The 20,317-nt window shown below is 32.1% G+C and overlaps 1 protein-coding gene across 1 annotated transcript; it reads left to right on the top strand.

Moving 5' to 3' along the window:
• Nucleotides 1–10,633: 10,633 nt before the first annotated feature.
• On the top strand, nucleotides 10,634–18,570 carry LOC114162285 (mitochondrial substrate carrier family protein E). Its single transcript, XM_028046113.1, has 9 exons — nucleotides 10,634–10,856; nucleotides 11,409–11,524; nucleotides 11,659–11,716; nucleotides 12,115–12,264; nucleotides 13,567–13,777; nucleotides 13,967–14,012; nucleotides 17,717–17,837; nucleotides 17,925–17,997; nucleotides 18,166–18,570. The coding sequence occupies exons 1-9, from the start codon at nucleotides 10,787–10,789 to the stop codon at nucleotides 18,392–18,394; spliced, it is 1,074 nt and encodes a 357-aa protein (XP_027901914.1). The 5' UTR covers nucleotides 10,634–10,786; the 3' UTR covers nucleotides 18,395–18,570.
• The last annotated feature ends 1,747 nt before the right edge of the window (nucleotides 18,571–20,317 follow it).

The raw sequence follows: 20,317 nt of genomic DNA, 5'->3' as shown, positions 1-20,317 counted from the left end.
TTCGCTCTAAAGTCTTCTCCAGTTAAGTTGAACTTAGACTATACCCTTCCCTTTCCATTCCAGTGCCTTGGTTTTGTCTTGGGTCGAATTTAAAACCTTATGTTTGGTATTGTGCGCCTGTTTTCCAGTTTCACCGCACTGGTTAGAGTTATCGTACTCCCCTTTTCTCCGTGGACTTTTGAGTTTGCATTTTTAGCTCCACTCAAGGTAAGGGAAGTTAGGGTTTCGTATTTTCATGCTATTTTTCCTTGAGGTTGGACTGTTTTGTGTGCTTAAATGCTTGTATGGCGTTGTTGATGGTGTAAGGAATGTATGGTGCGTGCTCGGGGATTGAATTTGGCTTGTAAGCATGAGACAGTGGCGAGAACTGATATTCTCGCCCAAGCGAACTGGTCTCGCTTAGGCAAGAATAACAGAAGTTGGCCCAAGTTCCTGCTCGAGCTCTCGCTCAGGCGGAGAGCTTTCGTTTTGAGCGAAGTGTCATCTCGCTTAGGCGAGAGGGGCTCGCCTAAGCGAGAATTCGTGAGAGCCTGACTGTGTTCCGCTTGGTTGTAGCTCAGGCGATGGACCTCCCCTTTAGGCGAGGAGTGGTCTCGCTTAGGCGAGGAGGGCTCGCCAAGCGAGAACTCGCGAATCCTGCAGGGCTCTCTATTGGCAGTCTCGCCTAAGCGAGGGCTTATAGCTTAAGCGAAATACCTCTTTCGCCTGAGCGAGGGTCCATATATAGCTTGAGCGAGACTGGTTCAGAAATTTGTGTTCTTTTCCTCTATTCTTGGTTGATGATCATTTATATGATTGAGTGACTCTATTTAAAGTATGATATATGTGAATATGCATGAAGTAACTTATTTTATGGACTGGAATTTATGAGCTTGGCATGAGAAAATGTATGAATCATGGTTTGTTGGGTGGTTGAATATTGGCATGAAATTAGTATGCATGAGAACTTTATGATTGTTGGTGAAACATGGATAAGGCATGGGTAGGACGTAATTCCATGACCCTCCTAGTGAAAGTTCATGGTCGTGCCTTATCTAATGGATGTAATTCCATGAACCTCGTGGTGAGAGTTCATGGTGGTGCCTCATCAAATGGGCGTAATTCCATGAATCACTCGATGAAAGTTCATGGTGGTGCCTCATGTAAAGATGTAATTCCACAAAGGTTTCGTGGTGGTGCCTCACGGCCAGGACGTAATTTCACGAAGGTTTTGTGGTGGTGCCTCACAGCCAGGATGTAATTCCACGAAGGTTTCGTGGTGGTGCCTCACTACCAGGACGTAATTCCACGAAAGTTTAGTGGTGGTGCCTCATGGTTAGGATGTAATTCCATGACCCTCTTGGTAAGGTTTCGTGGTGGTGCCTCATTATATGTATCCGGATAGCTGAGTCTTAAAGTCTTAACTTTGTTTGCTATCACATGTTTCGATGTCTGATATGTGTTATTGACTTTGAATTGCATGTTGAGTTGTATGATAAAAGAAACTTTTTACTCTAGTTTACCCTTCTGTTTGTTTGTGTGTTTGTGTGTGATTTTTCTCCTTTTACGATGATCATCAATTTATTGATGTGAGCAGATGTGAGAGTCCCTAACAATCGCAGTACAATGGGAATGATGCAACTTGATGATCATGGATGGGTATTTGGGCTCACTATTGAGCCTACATTTGAAGAAGCTTTATTTATGTTTGTAATCCCCCTATTTATGGGCGAGTCTTTTGAGTCACTATTGAAGTCTTATTTTTGTTTAAGGCAATATAGTGTCTTTGTTTCCAGTATTGGTATGATTGGATAACTGTAAACTTTCATACCCTAAACTCTATACTCTTTGGATATTTTAAGTACGTGCCACGTTTTATTTAATTAGATTTATCTTTTTAATGTGACGTTACACCAAACAAATTTTAATTAGACACATAAACTAAAAATCAATTTAATTCGACAACTTAATGAATCTCATAAAAATATAGCATTATGCAGTTGTATACACCCTCACGCCCCCAATCCTTTCCTAATTAATAATATGACTAAAGTCTTTGCCTTTTTAAAAGTTTAAGGTTCAATTATTCATTTACTTTTTATAGTATTATAAGATCTCTCATTTTAGTCTTTTTCTCTTTTTACTTACAAATTTAATAACTTTAAAGTCTCTGCATTTTTTTTTATGAAAATATTTTATATTCTAAATTCATAGAGATTAAATTAGATTAACAGTAGTTTATAAAAGAATATAGGGATGGAAGATCATGGTAGTTCAAATATATAGAAATATTATTTAATAGTCTTATCAATCCTCTAGTTTAAAATATTTTAATTTTCATAAATAAAGAGAGTCTAAACAATTCTTAATTTTCGTATAACTAATAGTTTCTAGTTTTTGTTTAAGAAATATCTATGTTTCAATCACGTTTGTTAAAACGAAATAGAAAAACACAAGATTACCATTTTAAGGAGCTCAAACTTAATAAAGTCATCAAATTGTCTTAACTTATACAACTCCAAAATGGTGCTTATACCGAAGTTCATACAATACAAATTAAATGGCTTAAGATGAAGCTTTATAATAAGACACTAATTCAATTTGAATTGGTTAGCTTATCTTAAGAAGTCATTAACTTATGAATATCTATAAAGGTTGTAGCACAATAATTATACTATTCTATGTTTAAATTGGTGTTATCACCGAAAGAAAAAGATGTTCATAACTACGTCAATTTTGAAACACCATAAGTTGAGTGTATCAAATATTCTTAATAGCTAAAAGATTACTAGCTATTATAATGCTAATACACGATAGAAGATCAACACACTAGTTAAATGACAAAATTTAAAGCACCCAAAGATATAAGGTTTGTCGTGCATAGCAATTTAATGATCTTACATATAATATCAATTTAGAGTTTTCCTTTTATTATAAACAATTTCTTTTTGTGTCCTAGTCAAGAATCGTAATAATACAATACTCGTTGAAAGATAAAAATGGCTTAGTATTAAATAATACTTGTGTTCTTTATCTTAAGGGGATAACCAATAATATATTTGTGTTCATTATAAGTAGTAATTAACATTGTTACTATAATCAATTCTTTGATCAAGAGAGCCTTTTACAAATTATAATGGAAATTTGTATGCCAACTAGTTCTTCTACTTTGTTTATTTCACTTGTATAAACTTTAATTACTGTTCACAATATATTTGTTAAAACCTTTTAGAAATCTTCTTTAACTAACAACACAATCATCTTTATATTGTTTACCATTAACAATCTTGTGAAACGTGTTGGATTACTTAAGCATTAAAAATAACATGCTAGAAGTTTGTAACTACTTCACATGTTTTTTTTCACTTTTCATTCACCATATGTGTTTCTTAAAGTGTAATCATAAGCTTTTTCATAAATATATGAACTATCATTTGTTTTTCCATAAGGAACCACCTATGAACACTTGTAAGGTGTTTCTTCCTATTCTTGCTCACAACATATTATTATATAAAGAATCACAAATCCCTTCTATAAAACATTTTTGAAAAATATTTGAAATCACATTTGTGAGAGCTATCTTCTCTTACTTTGATTATTTTTATTGAAAAGTTGTTCAAGTGGCAACTCCTCATGACACTTATTCTTTGGAAATCATCTCAAGGATGGTGTGTTCTTATTCCACTTTTCTCCCAAATCCATTTTATATTTTATTTCTTAATGACAATGTCATGTACTTTGAATCCACAATTGAGAAAGTAACCTTCAAACTGAATAGAAATTTGCCAATTATGAAAGCGTAACATGTTATGGATCATTTATGACTTGCTCCCTGGCGTACACCATGGATAATTATTGCTAACTCGTGACTTTATTGGATTGGGCATTTACCACAAGGCTAAAAGTCATGGCTAATAGTACACAACTCTTTCCACTAAAAGTTTAAAAACCTAAGCCCAACGATTCAATTACAACTTGGCCACTTAGCCTACTCCATAAAAAAAGTTATGCACCATACAAGTAACACTACATTGTGAAGCACATTAAATATAATTATAATGTCCTCAACCCCCCTTGTATATCTCAAAATTTTGTTTCACAATCGATCAATGTTGCTCTCCAAGTTTGAACACATTTTCTCACCAGACTAAACTCCAAGGCAAAGTCTATTAGATTACACAATTACCATAAAGTCAAAAGTTATAACTAATAAGCCAAGTCATGCATGTGCTCGTTTTTTTTATCCAAATCATTATTGCTTTCATTAATGAAGAGATAATTTTTTGTATACACACACCTACTTAATAATATTTTAATTAATATATTTTTTTCTAATATTTTTTTAATATATATATATATATATATATATATATATATATATATATATATATATATAGTGGCGGAGCCACAATGGAGCAGGCAGGGCTACGCCCCCCCCAAACTTTTTAATTTTTTTTTAAATTATGTATATTTAAATTTTTTAAATTATATATATTTTAAAATTTTTTAAATTATATATATTTTAAAATTTTTTAAATTATAATTATCATTTTAAATTAGATAATAATATAATAAAAATTAAATTAAATATTTTTTTATTTCTTTTATAAAGTACAACATTTAATGTTAATAAATACTATAATATAAAATTGAATATATTAAAATAAAGTTGTTGAGATAATTTTTATTTTTTCTTCACATTGATTCTTGAATTTTTTTACGTGTTGTATTCATCTATCATCTTTACCTGATTTCTTTTGTTATTCAATAAAAAAAAGTTAAACAGAAATTCATTATTTCTGCCTTCATTTTTTTCATATCTTCTCTCATTCTTAAAGAAAAAAAAATTATCTTGTCTCACTTGGTAGTGCAATAATTGTTTAATATTTAGCCCTGTTCTTTTTTTTGATCTCATTACCCTTTTGTATATTCATTTTTTATGAATATAGAAGAACAAATAATGTATTATGTGATTTTTTATAGAGGATTTTTAATTATAACTCGATTATCATAATTTTTTTTAGTAATTATGTCTCTCAATTTTTGATTATATTATAATATTTTTTTTTTGTCTTAAACTTGTTTTATAGATAGGTATATTGATAAAAAATAAAGGAATAAATTTATTTTTTAAAATTTATAAAAAAGAAGGGAGGATGAGAACAAGACAATAAGGTTGCTCATTGCATAAACATAACAATGATGAAAAAAAAGTTTGTGATGACTTTTGAATTGATATGCGCACATTAGTAAAATGGAAAATAAATATCTTACAAATAATATGATTATCTAAGTTGACCAAAAAATAGCTGAAAAATTTAGTTATGATTCAATTATTTGATAAGTTCAAGAATATGAAAAAATAAATGACAATTATTTAGATATGTGTATTTTCTGTTATAGTTATAACTATATTAAATTATGTATTAATTTTAAGTGAACGAGTGACAAAAATGTTAAATATATAAATTTTAAATATATTATTTTGGCTCCCCATAAATCTTAGTCAAGATCCGCCACTATATATATATACATATATACATATATATATATATATATACATATTTTATTAGTTTTTCTTCTTCTTCTTCTTATTGTTATTTTCAATAGGTAAAAACTACATCATGATAAAAAAATATATTTTTAATGTTTAAACTATATCATGATAAAATATGAAACATTAGTAAAAACAAAATATTTTGTAACTCTTTTATTTAAAATAAATAATACAATTTATTAATAGGGATGTTAGAACTCACTGTTACCTAAAACAATCAAAGTATTATTTGGATACATAATCATTCCTTGTTAAGACCGATTATTGTTAGGAATATAGTCACTTTTGATCAAAGTATTTATTCGTTGTAAAACGGTCACTTTTGACTAAGACTATGTATTATTTTAATATCAATCACTTTTGGCTAACCCATTAAATATTCTTCGTAACATGGGTAAAACTAAAAGAATTTCAAAGAAAATGATAAGAAATATCACTAAGTTTCTCACCAAAAAAGAAGTTGTCTCACAATAAATACAAAAAATATCTACTCTTTTAGGTTGCAATCAAACACGAGCAATGTTCTCTTTCATGACTACAAAGTTAAAAAATATATCTAAAACTTGAATTTGGTGTGACAAATGCACCATTAAGTATTTCATTGTACAAAACGAAGTTTAATAAAAATATATTTTATGTTGATAGGGTTTACACTCTTCTTGACATTTGTAACGTCCCATTTAATTATTAAACGAAATTAAAGGAAACGTCACGCGATAAAGTATAGCAGCGTAGTCTTGGGGGTCCTTAACGCAACCCCTACAACCTGGCACCCCACGATGCCAACATAAAACAGATACAATTCTAATAAGGTGTGTAGAGTAAGAGATCATAAGACGATACAGGGGTCGTAGCCCTAAAGAAATCGTAAATAAAATGACTCCAGCCCAGATGGCTAAGCTACTGAATCACCACTCCCTTGCTGACCACGAGAACCTCGCCCATCTGCTCCCATCAACCAAGTTGATGATCATCGCAAGGAAGAACAGCCATATACAACACAACCATGCAACAAAACGGGTAAGCTAGAGCCAACACATACTCATCATACAGTCAAATATATTTTCATCATCTCACATCCATATAACAACCAAACATGTTATGACTCTTCATTCAATACACTACGACTCGACTCGACTCATCCGGATACGTATAACTCGGTCAGATTCAGCGGATGCTTGCACTTGTGGTGGATACCCCTGCTCGACCCTGAGCTGCTCGATCCTGAGCTATGTGTTACCAGTGTTACGATGAATCAAAATCTCTCCCACCACAAGGTTAGCCCTTAATGAGTTTCAGGCCTCCTGCTACTCCCACCACAAGAGTCAGTCCGCTTTAAGTGAGACTAACTGGCTCCTCGGAGCGTCAGGATGCAACCTTACCTTGAATCCTTACCTAGTTATACAGATGGGGCACCACCATGAACACCCACTAGCAGGGGCCATGGAATTACGTCCCGACCACTGAAGCGCGACCCTGGAGACCTCACCTAGAGACCCCCAAGGACTTATGCACTGACACATACAGGACACAACCGCACAACCCAAATGATATCCACTACGCATGTATACGTTAATTGTACCGACCTTTAAGTCAACGCCTTTCATGTTCCAGGCTCAACACATTTCGTCTCATCATGAACCATTCATGTACCAAGGGCTTCCAATCCATATTGTTATCATGCCTCTCTCATACCAACCCTTTCAATACAATCTCATGTAAAACTCATGCCAACCCTTTATACATAATTCGCAACTTGTATTTCTCTATCATGCCCACACATACCAAGCCTTTAGCCCAGATACTCAAAACCAAGCAAATATTATCCACACAAAACCCAGAAGAACATTCCACATCACACTGCCTCGCCCAGCACCTTGCTTAGGCTGGAGGGTCTCGCTCAGGCGAGCCTCCCCCTCGCCTAGGCGAGAGCACAAAAATCAGGTGCATGAGCAACGCGGGATCTCGCCTGGGCGAGTTGCCTACTCGCTCAAAAGTTGAGCGAGCCGCCTGGGCGACTTTTCGCGCATGAGCACTAGGCGAGCTCCCTGTTTCATCTCGCTTAGGCGAGATTGACTCGTCTGGGCGAGATTAACAGGTCTCGCCACTGTTCTTCACTGCACAACCATGGAAAACGAACCAAACCAGCATACAAAGCATTCTCATACATCAAGTCGAAGGATTTAAATCATGCAAGTGGGATCAACACCATTACAGAACAAAACTACTGGAAAACAAGAGCTCTAACTTCCCGTACCTGGGAGATGCGAGCTAGAGCTTCCGATACTCGAGCGGCGAAGGACAGTAGCCCAAGGAACGACTTAGCGAACTGAAACCAACAGGACAAGGTTTAAAACGAGTTCACTAGAAGGCTCAAACTGAAAACGTAAAGAAGAGACGGAACGAACATAGAGCTTGAGTTGGGGAGACTTACGCGGAACGGAACAAATGCGGCTGAACTTGCTAGACTGCGACTTCTCCAAACCCTAGCAGAGGTAAAGGCGGTTGTGGCTCGAGGCAAGGACAAAGCTTGTTCTGAAAATGGCAAGGAACTCTAGGTTTAGGGCAGACCTAAGAATTTTATACATTGGGCCGGCCTTAGGCCCACTCACAAAGGCAGCCCATCAACTTTAGGGCAGAATATAAAAATGGGACCTTACAACATTTAAAAGAAAATATATTAAAAAACCTTTTTGGAAAAAAGCAAATATTAATGTTGTAGAGTAGGTGTGTTAAGTCCAAAAATCAAAATAAAAATTAAACATCTTTAAATATAAATAACTGGAAAAAAATGTATTATTCCTTTCATGTTTAAAATATATTTTTGTTATAAAATTAATTTAAAAATTAAAAAATCAATTATTTGATTTTATATTTAAAATTAAAATGGTTTTGCAGTATTTTATTTGTTTTTTGTCCTTTAGTTATATTTGTCTTATATAAAACAACTTCCTTTATCACAATAAATGTAAGAAAAAAAGACAAATCAGATCCTATGCAGCAACTTATGTGTACAACTAATGTGCGGTCAAATCCAAACCCTTGATGGGTTAGTGCATGATTAATTTAAAGCCATAGAAAATATAATGAATGTCTCAAATTTTGGATTCTGAGAACACAGTGTAGTAACTGTAGTAGAGGATTATAATTACTAGACACAATTTTGGGTAGGTAATGGAATGACCAGAGTAGTGTTTTTATGGAAAGTCACACTTGTAAAAATGAAAAGAAAAGAGGGTAAAATACTTATAAAATTGACACATGTGATATTCAAAATACTAAAACATTTATATATATATATAACAAAATAGTTAGTCCAAATTTAGTCTTGTAATTTAAAAAAAAAAAGACTTGTTTTTTTTTTCTGTGGTCCAAATGTCTTATGAATAAATGTGGTTAAAATAAATAGTTTGAAAGAAAAATAAATATGTGGTCAAATATTTAGTGGTAACTACAAAATTATAATAAGTTGTCATATAAATTATTTATAATTTCGTCAAATAACTGAAATTTTAATAATATTTAAGATGAAGAGACTAAAAGAAACATTTTTAAATTAAAAGACCTAAAACATCAATTTCATATTCGGAAGACAAAAGTAAAATTATTTCAAATATAAGAAGTAAAAATCATATTTTTTTACCTAGTATGAAATGTATCATTATATCTAATCACATTAAAAATTTCCAGTATATATTTTTCATACTCTTTCTATCTCTTGCATACATATATGAATTAATGCCCCAAATATTAACCGCCAAAATTAGACCAAGATTGAAAGATATGTTAATTTATCTATCTTCTAGTCATGGAAGTTTTCTTTTTTTACTTTTATATGTACTTAATAAATATAATTAAAAGATGATTTTTATTTTAGTTTTGGACTCTGCAATTTAAAAGTTATTCTAAGTTTTTATATTAGAGACTGTAAAATTTAAAACATTTTCTTCCTTAAAGCCATCTATAACACAACATACAAACAAAAATAAATTGTTAAAAACATATTTTTTTTTATCATTTTATCTTATATATATATATATATATATATAATTTAATTTTACAGTTAAATATGTCATATAAATATACATGATTTTTTAATTTATTAAAATTTCAGAACAATTTTCTGATTTGTTCGTGATATTTTAAACTACAATATATGTTTATTTTATAACTATCTTTAAAAATAAGACCATGAAACATTTCTTTTACCTCAATTAAAAATATTTATGAATTATTTAATTGTTATTATTTTTTGAATAATAATAAATTAAGTATGTTACATGCCCTGAAAATATTAAAACTATAAAAAAATAAAATATATGGGATCTGTGGCAATAAAAATGCACCAATTAAAATTTGGACAGCAACCATCAATGTATGAAATATCAAAATATTCTTCACATTCGTTCTGACAGCTGCTTCTTATTTGCTGGCTTGCATTCAAAATATCAAGACATTTTTAAACGATTTTTTTTGTTCACTAACCCTAATGTAAATATAACAAATCTTCAGATATAATATATTTTTAATAATTAAAATATTAATAAGGATTGTGCAAATTTCTTATTTTAAACACAGAAATTCCAAAGTTTTTCAGAAAATAATTCCCTAATTTATATAAGAATTTATTAATTTATATCCACTTATAGTTAGAGTTAATATATAATAAATTACAATTATCTTAAAATACACATACATAACACATGATTATATATTCATCTAAATAAATATATATGTATAATAATATATAAAAGATAATTCTTTTTCTTTTTTATATTTTATAATATCAAATTTAATTTTTTAAAAATTAATTATTTTATAAATAATTTGTTTTTAATTATTATTTTAGAAATATTTTTTTGTCTTAAATTATTATTTAATTTTTTTTTACATATCTTAATTTTTTTTAATTTTATATTTAACAACTATTTTAAAAATTATATATTTATTATTAATTTTAACTTAAATTTTTTGAAAATTAGAAAATTCTAATTATGCGGTCTGTTTTGTTTAGGATAATAAATAAATTATAGTACAGTTTTTTTTTTTAAATACATATAAAACATAATTCCTTATTTGAATATTAGAGGCTATTACTTAATTTCTGACTGTATATTTCTGAAACTTCTCTTACATTTATTAACTGATTTATTCTTTTACCTTTTTCACTTTGTGTTTCTTACTTTCTGAACCTGTTCTCTTCTGTAAAACCCTTGTAAAACCCTAGAGAAGAAGTTCCATTACTTGTCTATGGCGGTTCAGAGTATCACATCCAAGGAGGCACAAGTTTCGAAGAGGGTTTCGCATGACCATTTCTTTTGTAAGCAGTTGATTCTATCGATAACCGATAACCGCATTCATGCACGATGGTTTAATTTTAATAAATGAAAGGAATCAACGAGTTGTTTCAAAAACGGAGGATACATGTTTCCGTTAGGATTAATATAAATTCTACTTCTTTGATGCTGAAGAGATGTTCTTTGCAATTTAATCAAAGGGATGTAATGTTAGGAAATGAACCAAAAGTTCATGAATATGTTTGATTTTTTTCCCAATCTCACACATGCAATTTAAATTTGTTGAATATGTTTGTTTGAGTCTGGAGTTGTGGTTTCTTGGTTATAACATAAAGTTTTTGGTTCACTTGATGCGGATTTGAGAATAAGTTATTGAATTGAAAGTTCTTTGAGTGAGTTCCAATATTATGATACATAATCTTGCTTTTAAATAGTTAATGGAATGATTGAACGTTTTCTCATTCATCTCTCCCAACAGAGTTTTACTGTGGCTGGAGAATAATCTGTGTGTGGAATCGTTTATTCTTTTTTAAATATTTTAGAGCTACTTTTCTTACCTTATGATATTACTGAAGTATGGAGAGAGTTTGTGTGGGGAGCTGTTGCTGGTGCTTTTGGAGAAGGAATGATGCATCCGGTGGATACCATTAAAACCCGACTACAAAGTCAAGCTATTTTAAATGGACTTCAGGTATAATGGCAGCCTATAGATAAATTAGACAGTATTGTCGACATGTTCAAAAAGTTTATGAATGAGCTGCTGTTCGTATATAGCTCCATCATCTAACGTTTTTCTCGTTATTTGGAACATCATTCATCCGTTAGAACCAGAAAAACATATTGCAGATGGTGCGATATGTCTGGCAGGTTGATGGACTAAAAGGTATGCTATTTTGATCGTTTAATATTTTTATTCCTGCTATGGATATTTTTGATGCTTTTTAGTAATGTAATTTCCTTATGTTAAATGGCATTTCATGCGTGTTTGAGTTAAATTTTTTGCTTTCAGAACTTAATGAAAACTTTTAAGAGAGTGCCATTGACTTGAAAGCCTATTTGGCTGGAAAATGATGAAAATCAAGCAGGCATTTTGATAGATGAGCAATGACTTCAAGTCTTAATTTTTCTCTATTTAAGTTTACTTGTGATCTAAGTAGTCTTCCTCACCTAGTGGTATAACACTTTGTTGTTGTTGTTGTAAACTTATTCTTGAATCTAGTAACATATACCTTGGACTATGAACTTAGAAGTTTGTCCCTTGTGATTAATTAAATTCTGTAGGCTTTTACAGGGGTGCAATACCTGGCATTACTGGATCTCTTGCGACTGGTGCAACATATTTTGGTGTCATAGAGTCCACGAAAAAGTGGATTGAGGATTCACATCCTAGTCTTAGGGGCCACTGGGCGAATTTCATTGCTGGAGCTATTGGTAAGCAGATTTGAACCATGTCATAGTAAATTAGTACTACTTTTGTATCTTTTAGTAATTTGATTTTGAGAAGTTATACACATTGCTATTTGTGGTAAGATGTAGTGCGTAGAAGCAACATACAAGATAATGACATTGGTGTCTTATGAGCTTATATGGCTACAATAACTCCTTTAAGAGCTTAAATTTGAAGAAAGTTCCCAAATGCACCTTATATGTGACAATTAGGTAACATTGCACATAGTCTCTGATCATGTTTGTCATGACAACGCCAAACATATTGAGATAGATTTCCATTTCATAAGAGAAAAGTTGGAGTATGAGACATCATCATTAGATTTTTCTAGTCTTGTGAATAACTGACATACATATTCATTAAGTCTTTAAGTATAGGATTTGTCTTTTGCCCGAAAATGTGGAAGCAATTATCTGCACTTCTAGTTTTAAGAATGGATTTTTTGAGGGAATTAACTTTTTCTTTGATCCCATTTTTGTTGTATATTTTTATTTTATTCAGTGATTGTTCAAATATATGCAGATGATGGAGAATATTATAATTATAAAAATGTGCGACATGAAAGTTCTTCCAAGTGTGCATCCAATGTTATTGAAATGGAAGAACAAGAATGATGTCTTTGAAGTCAACACAAGATGACAATTGATTTCTATACTTTTTTAGTAGTTTGAACAATACTTTATTTTTATATTCCTTTGTTTATGAAATATTTAACTTTGGCATATTTACTTGATGTAGACGTTAATTTTATGTTTATTTAGCTTATTTAAATTTTATTATCAAAGATAAGTTCATAGGGAGCAATAAAGATCTGAAATATCAAAATAATTGTAGATACAATTGCTTTTAAAGTAATTTCCTTATGCGAGTTGGCCTGCGGCCAATCCTAATGTGAGGTGGGCCAGAGAATTTAACCCACATTTCTTATGCGGGTTGGTCTGGCCTGATCCACTCTTTTGCTGCAGGCCAAATGTGGGACGAGCCAACCTGCATTGCCATCCCTATTGATTGTCATAGCACATCCTATATATTTTCATAGGTAGCATTTGACTTAGCATTATTTAGTTTTTCTTCTTTGTAAAAGTGGATCCTCCCTCAGTTAACTTCTAAGGAAGCTTATTTTTGAGTTTTGCTTTTCTAAAAAACTGACTTTTAGATGCACTACCATTATTATCATCCTGGTGTTATAATTTTGTTCTTGTGCCAAATTTGAAGGTTTTGTGAGCATGAGACATGTAACCATTTCAGTGGGCTCAAATTTACCTTGTTTTTCTCTCTATTTTCAGGAGACACTCTAGGTTCTTTTGTGTATGTTCCATGTGAAGTGATAAAGCAACGCATGCAGGTTCAAGGCACACTTACGTCTTGGAGTTCGGTTGCTGTGAAAAATGGCAATGCAATTAAGCCTGGCCCACAAATATATGGTTATTATACAGGGATGATCCACGCAGGCTTCTCAATATGGAAAACACAGGGATTAAAGGGTTTATATGCAGGGTACACACTAAAAAAAATACTAGTTTTCTTTTGACACTGATATTATTATAAATGTTACATTTTTTAAAAAGCAAGCGGTGAATGAATCTTATACTGAGTCAATTTTTAAATTAATTCTAAACACATTTTTTGTTTAGGTCCCATAATTTCATTCATGATTTTAATTCCTTATATTTCTTTCTTCTGCAGATATTTTTCTACTCTGGCAAGGGATGTTCCGTTTGCTGGACTAATGGTATCATATGTAACCCACACAATTTCACTGCTTATGCTCTTTTTATAATCTGCTATATTTTTTGAGTATATGAAAATATTTTGTTTGGTCTCTATTAATTTTAATTAAAAGTCCTTTCTTACTTGATCAAGGCATCTTCTTTTTGTGTACTACTGGCTACACATCGAATGGGCTATAAAATCATAACTTTAAGGAAGGACACTTGTATTATTGAACATAAATAGTTGACATATTGGACACGTGTTATATATTCTAACATCACATCAAGTATGGTATTCATAGAGCTGAACCGGGAAGGTGGTCTTATCCATAAAAACCTTTTATGTTGATACACTTTCCTTTCCTGGGTCTGATTTATTAGCTCTTCTGCCACACCTGGTATTTAGTTATAAATTAACAATTATGTTATGTAAATCTCTAAGACATTGTACTTGAAAAACCAGGGAGATCTTTTGCAGCAATTTCTAAATACACATTTTTCTTCCTGATTACTTGGAATCTATAATAAAGAAACGAATTGAAAACCAAAAAATTATTTTCTTGATATCAATCACACAAATTACATTCTCATCATTCTCTATTTGTAATTACCAAAATGTCTAAAAAATGAAATAAAAATATGCTGAAATAAATGGGAAGATTTTGGAGATATTTTTTCCTAATTCCAATGGAGAGAGATTGAGAATATTATTTATCCTAACAATCTGCTATTTACAACACTTTCCCTTAAGTTGTTAAATGAATATCAATTATTCCTAACTTGCCTACAAGATTCTGGGATCTGTTCTGAGGAAGCCCTTTAGTGAAATGTCTTTGATCAAGTGTTTGTCAATTTTAGTATGTTTGGTCCTATCATATTGGGCTGGATTATGGGCAATGCTCATGACTAACTTGTTATCAAGTACAATTGCATAGGAATGTCAACTTAAATTTTAAGGTCATGAAGTATGATCTTCATTTAGACTCCTTCAGGCACCTTAAGCAAGGACTTGAAATTCAGCTTCTGCATTAGAATGAAATACTGTATCATGTTTTATGCATTTCCAAGTCACTAGTTTCTCCAATACAGTACCCAGATGTAAATTTTCTATCAATAACAGAACCTGCATAGTGCACCAATATATATCTTCAAGGTCTAAGTGTCTCCTTTCCTAAAAAATAACCCCTTTCCTGGGCTTGACATAAAGTACAGAAGAATTTTTTCGATTGCTTGCATGTGTCTTTCTTTTACATCATGCATAAACTGACTTACCATTACCACACTAATTGCATAAGCAATTGTCCAGTCTTGTGTGTGATAAATAAATAAGTTTTCCTATGAATATAGGATATTGGGTTTTTTCTATAGGAGAATTCTCTTCGCTTCCAATTCTATGACTCCTGAGGTTATGCGTCCCAACTTACCTATTTCTTCAAGGAGATCAAGTACATATTTTCTTCGGGAGATGAAAATCTTCTTTTTTGAATAAGAAACCTCTATTTGAAGGAAGTACTTAATTTCTCTCATGTCTTTCATTTCGAATTGGTTTGCCAATTTTTCCTTTAAAGTCACTTTCTCTTTTTCATCATCTTCAATAATCATGTCATCCACATAGACCAACAAAAGTGTAAGTTTGCTTGAAACAAAGTCTTTTATGAATAAAGTATGATCTCCTTGGCTTTGCTTATATCCTAAGGAAACCATTGTTAGTAAATCTCCCAAACCATGCTCTTGGGGATTGTTTAAGACCATATAAGGCCTTCTTTAGGAGGCATACCTTAGCCCTTCCACCGTGAGGTTCAAATCCAGAAGGAATGTCCGTGTATACTTCTTCTAAATCTTCATGGAGAAAGACATTCTTCACATCCAACTATGTAATTTACATCCAAAATGAGTTGCTAGAGCAAGAACAACTTGAACTATATTCATCTTTGTTATAGTAGAAAAAGTCTCATAATCAATATAAGTTTAAGTATACCCCTTTGAGACCAATCTAGCTTTATACTTGCCTATTTGCATCCTAGTATCTTTTTGTCGTTTGGTTTGTCAACAATCTCCCATGTTGAGTCCAATGTTCACTTCTCATGGCTTCTTGGACTGAGGTATGAATGTTTGTGGCATCAATCACAACAATGATACATCAATATCTATTAGTAAGATTGTAAGGGCAAACATATTGGGAAATAGAATATTTAACACAATCTTTTTTCCTCTCTCAACGCAATGGGTAAACCCTCAATAATACTTACCCTCACTGTTGCCTTCAAATATCCTCACTTCCAAATTAGACGACTCTTCTTGCTTTGAAGTAAAAGTGGGTTGTTTTCTTTGATAGTTTTTGTCAAAGAATTTGTCTTTTTTCTCAATATGAGTTGGTTCAATCCCATTTAGGCTGACTTCATCAGTTGGATCTTGAGTATCTTGGAAAGATAAATATTGTAACGATAGAAACGAGACCTCCTCCCCTTCAAGTGTTTTCTGCCCCTAAAGCGTAGGGTTGACAAGCTAGGATTCTGTTTTGTTAATGGTGACATCCATGGTGATATATACAATGACTTTTAGGATGATAGCATCTGTACCCTTTTTTATTATAAGGATAACCAATAAATGTGCATTAAAGAACTCTAGGATTTAATTTAGTGGGATTAGGATTATGAGAGTGAAGAAAAGCAGAACATCCAAATACTCGACAAGGTAGACTTGACACTAAAGAAGTAGAGGGAACATAAGACAAAAAAGATTAAATAGGACTAACGTTATTTAAGATACAATTGGGTAACATGTTGATTAGGTATGTTGCCTTTAACACAAGTTCTCCCCAATAGGTTCATATGGAAAAGGAAGGCCTAGCTATCTTTAGAAGATGATCATTTTCCTTTTTACAACTCTATTTTTGATGTGGAGTGTTAACACGTTAGTTCATTAACGATACTGCCATGAGACAAAAAATTGGAGAATTCTTGATTCACATATTTACTACTATTATCATATCTAATTCTGTTGATACGTCATCCAACTTGATTTTGGACTGGATGGAAAAATTTAACAAAAATTTGGAAGACCTCAAATTTACTTTTTATAATGTCTAGGTGACACAAGTACAATCATCAATGAAACTAACAAACCATTTTTCTTCAAGAATAAATTCTAAAAATGGTTCCAAACATAAGAGAGAATATGCAAGTCGAAAACTAAATAATTATTTTATTGATATCAATCACACATACATTTTCATCATCTCTATTTGTGATAACCAAAACGTTTGAAAAGAAAATAAAAATATGTTGAAATAGATAGAAGGATTTTGAAGCTATTTTAAATACCATGGAGATATTGCAAATATTTTTTTTATCCTGATAAGCTGCTATTTACAGCAGAATTTCTTGTTCAAAATTTGTTGGGAATGATATAATTCATTATTTTTAAAGCCTTCTGCTCGTGATAGTGTTTGTGAACCATTTATTTCAAATTAATATTGTTAAATTCCTAACACTTCACAGTGTATAAAGTCCCAGCTTTATAATATTGCGCAAACTCTTGAAACAATGTATCCTCGTCAATGGTTGAAAGAGATTGTTTGCATTTTCACTGACAATTGGAATCACACTTAGATATTAATGGCTGTGTTGGTGATCAACTCGGTCCTGATTTCAGTAAATAGAGTCACTACTCACAACCATCATACCTTTTCTGTTTATATGAAATTGCTGTTATCATTGTATAGGTCATGTTCTATGAAGGTTTGAAAGACGTTAAAGAATATGTAGAGCAAAGAGGGATATCCAGCCCAAATTGGCGTGTTAACCATTCATTAGAGGGACTGGTTTTAGGAGGATTAGCGGGTGGTATGTGCAGTGCTCTGCTTTAAATGTTAAGTGCTGCACTGTTCTTTGTCTTCCATAAAACTCAGTATGTTCAGTATAATTCAACAGGTCTCAGCGCATATCTTACTACTCCTTTGGATGTTGTGAAAACAAGACTGCAAGTGCAGGGTTCAACTTTGAGGTATCATTTCCTTCAGTAAATATTTAGACAGGTTATGTTATGCACATTGTGTGCCTGCCACCAGAATACTTTGCATATTTCTTCTTCAGTTGAGTGAGCTGAGTGGTAATATTTTTGATTATTTATAAGCTAACTTTATGATAATTTTGCTTTCTAACATTGTCTTAGGTATACTGGTTGGTTGGATGCAATGTGCAGCATATGGGCCGCAGAAGGCACGAAGGGAATTTTTAGGGGTAGCATCCCCAGGATTGCATGGTACATTCCGGCTTCAGCACTTACATTCATGGCTGTGGAATTTCTCAGAGATCATTTCAATGAAAGAGTGCCCAATGATAAGTTGCGAGATGTTCCCAGATTATCAGTAGACAAGAAATCACTTCAGGAGGTTGCTTAGAATATTCTCATCGAATCACGCTTTACTTCCCATCCAGATTTTTACCAAGAGGGGAGGTTGTATATCAAATTTTTTTACATGCTCAAACAAGTGATAATTAGATCCCCGTTACTGTGAACATACGCAATTGCATAGAAATCACATTCAAAATAAAATCGTAAACTTGTTCAAATTAATTTGTCGTGGTCAATTTGTGCCAGTTCATCCATTCGACCAGTGAGAAGGGGCTGATAACAAGTAGAAAGTTGAATACGTTGTCTTTTGAATTTGGAGTAAGTTTGTTTTTTTTAACTATAAATGATTTTAGTTATGTAATTTGAAAATAAAAAGTTTTTATTTTGTTCAAATCTTTTTTACATAGTAAATTTCTTTAAAACATGGGTAATCTTAAAGTCATGTCGTATTTTTACTTGGTATGTTTTAGTGGGTAGCTACTAAACATGTAGGCAATTTCATCCTCCACCCCATCACTTTCTTTAAATCTATTTTTACCCTTGTTTGTTTTATTTGAAGTTCTATCTTATGTGCAACCGGAAATTGGAATCCGGAATAAGTTTCCGCAAAATATGATCAGGAGTTGGAATGGTAAGAGGAGATTTGTTTCCAGGTTATTGTTTCCGATATGCTACTCCGGAAAATCAAATCGGTAATAGCACTTCTGGGTGTTTTCTGGATAGAGAATTCCGAAATAGATTTTATATGTTTCGAAGAACTAGTTTTGGAAACAAATTATTTTTCTTTCCCGAAAGGTGAAATTGTTAATTCCGGAATTTGCTGTCCGAAAGAGTGGAAGTGTGAGAATGTTTGTTTTCGGCTCTTACCATTCCAACAATAAAAAGAGTCCACGAATTCTATCTTGAAGTGTTCGCAAAGTTTCGAATTCCATCTGTAAGTGTAAGTGCTTTCGAAGTCTCAGAAAGTTAAATAGGAATGCATCTCAAACTGAGATAATATCCCGGAAAGTGTACGTGTTTCTTTTCCGGAGGTGGCGTCTTCTCCTTTCCATTTCAAATAATTTTCCGGTGGACTCTTATCGGTGTAGAAAACACAGCTAACGAAGGCATGGAACAAGATGCCACCGAAGCTGCACAACCAGGGATGAAGATGGCGTGAAAAAAAATTAGGATACAAGTAAAAAAGTTAAAAGGTCAGTTGTGGTATTTTATATGTTTGATGGGGTGCATAAAAAAATGATAAGATAGTTGCAAAATATGTATTAGAAATATTTTACATTAAAAAATATTAGGTACTTAATTTGGATAGACAATTGCTTTTTAAACCCATATGCTCGGTGTGCTTATTGAAAGATGAAAATCACCTTAAATAAATTTGTATATACCTTTATTCTATATTCTATATCATCCTCTCTGCAGCTTTATTTGTCCCGTTACATTGCTTGATTTCACTCCCATTACCGTCGGTGCGGTACTAAGGTGTTCACAAATTAATTTTTGTTTTATCTTGTTTAGGTTGTCTGATGTGTGTGATACCTCATTGTCTGATCCGTAAAATTTTTGGATTATCTTGTAATCTGTAGGGTCTTTTGATTGGATTGTGCAATCCATAATATACTTTCAAATCTAAAAGTTCATTATGAATTGAAGAATAAGGAATTGTTTATGCATAAAAAATATCTTTTAGATAGTTTAATTCAGAAAATATTTTCAGATCTTGGATTGTACAATTCGTTCATGCACGAATAATATCTTGTTCAATGGGTAAAATTATTCTACACCAATGCCTTATTTTAAGTCTTGCAAAACTATATATCGTGTACAGTCTTATATATTACTTCAGTTTTAGTAAAAATTGTAATTGAGGCCTGATTCCCCTTCATTACGAAAGATCGCCAATGTTGGCTTTGTAGAACATTCACAAGTTGTCACTTTTATGATGGAGAAATCCTTGTCTTCATTTGGAGAG

Source organism: Vigna unguiculata, chromosome 9 (genome assembly GCF_004118075.2).
Source record: "Vigna unguiculata cultivar IT97K-499-35 chromosome 9, ASM411807v1, whole genome shotgun sequence".
NCBI lineage: Eukaryota > Viridiplantae > Streptophyta > Magnoliopsida > Fabales > Fabaceae > Vigna > Vigna unguiculata.
The sequence above is the reverse complement of the archived record's forward strand: the minus strand, read 5'-3'. Positions and strand labels throughout refer to the sequence as shown.

What these genes read in the sequence shown, in the direction of transcription:
- LOC114162285 (XM_028046113.1), top strand. Translation starts at nt 10,787, where the DNA reads ATGGCGGTTCAGAGTATCACATCCAAGGAGGCACAAGTTTCGAAGAGG. An exon ending in TTCGCATGACCATTTCTTTT is followed by an intron (nt 10,857 to 11,408) that starts GTAAGCAGTTGA and finishes ATATTACTGAAG; the next exon opens with TATGGAGAGAGTTTGTGTGG. An exon ending in TTTCATTGCTGGAGCTATTG is followed by an intron (nt 12,265 to 13,566) that starts GTAAGCAGATTT and finishes CTCTATTTTCAG; the next exon opens with GAGACACTCTAGGTTCTTTT.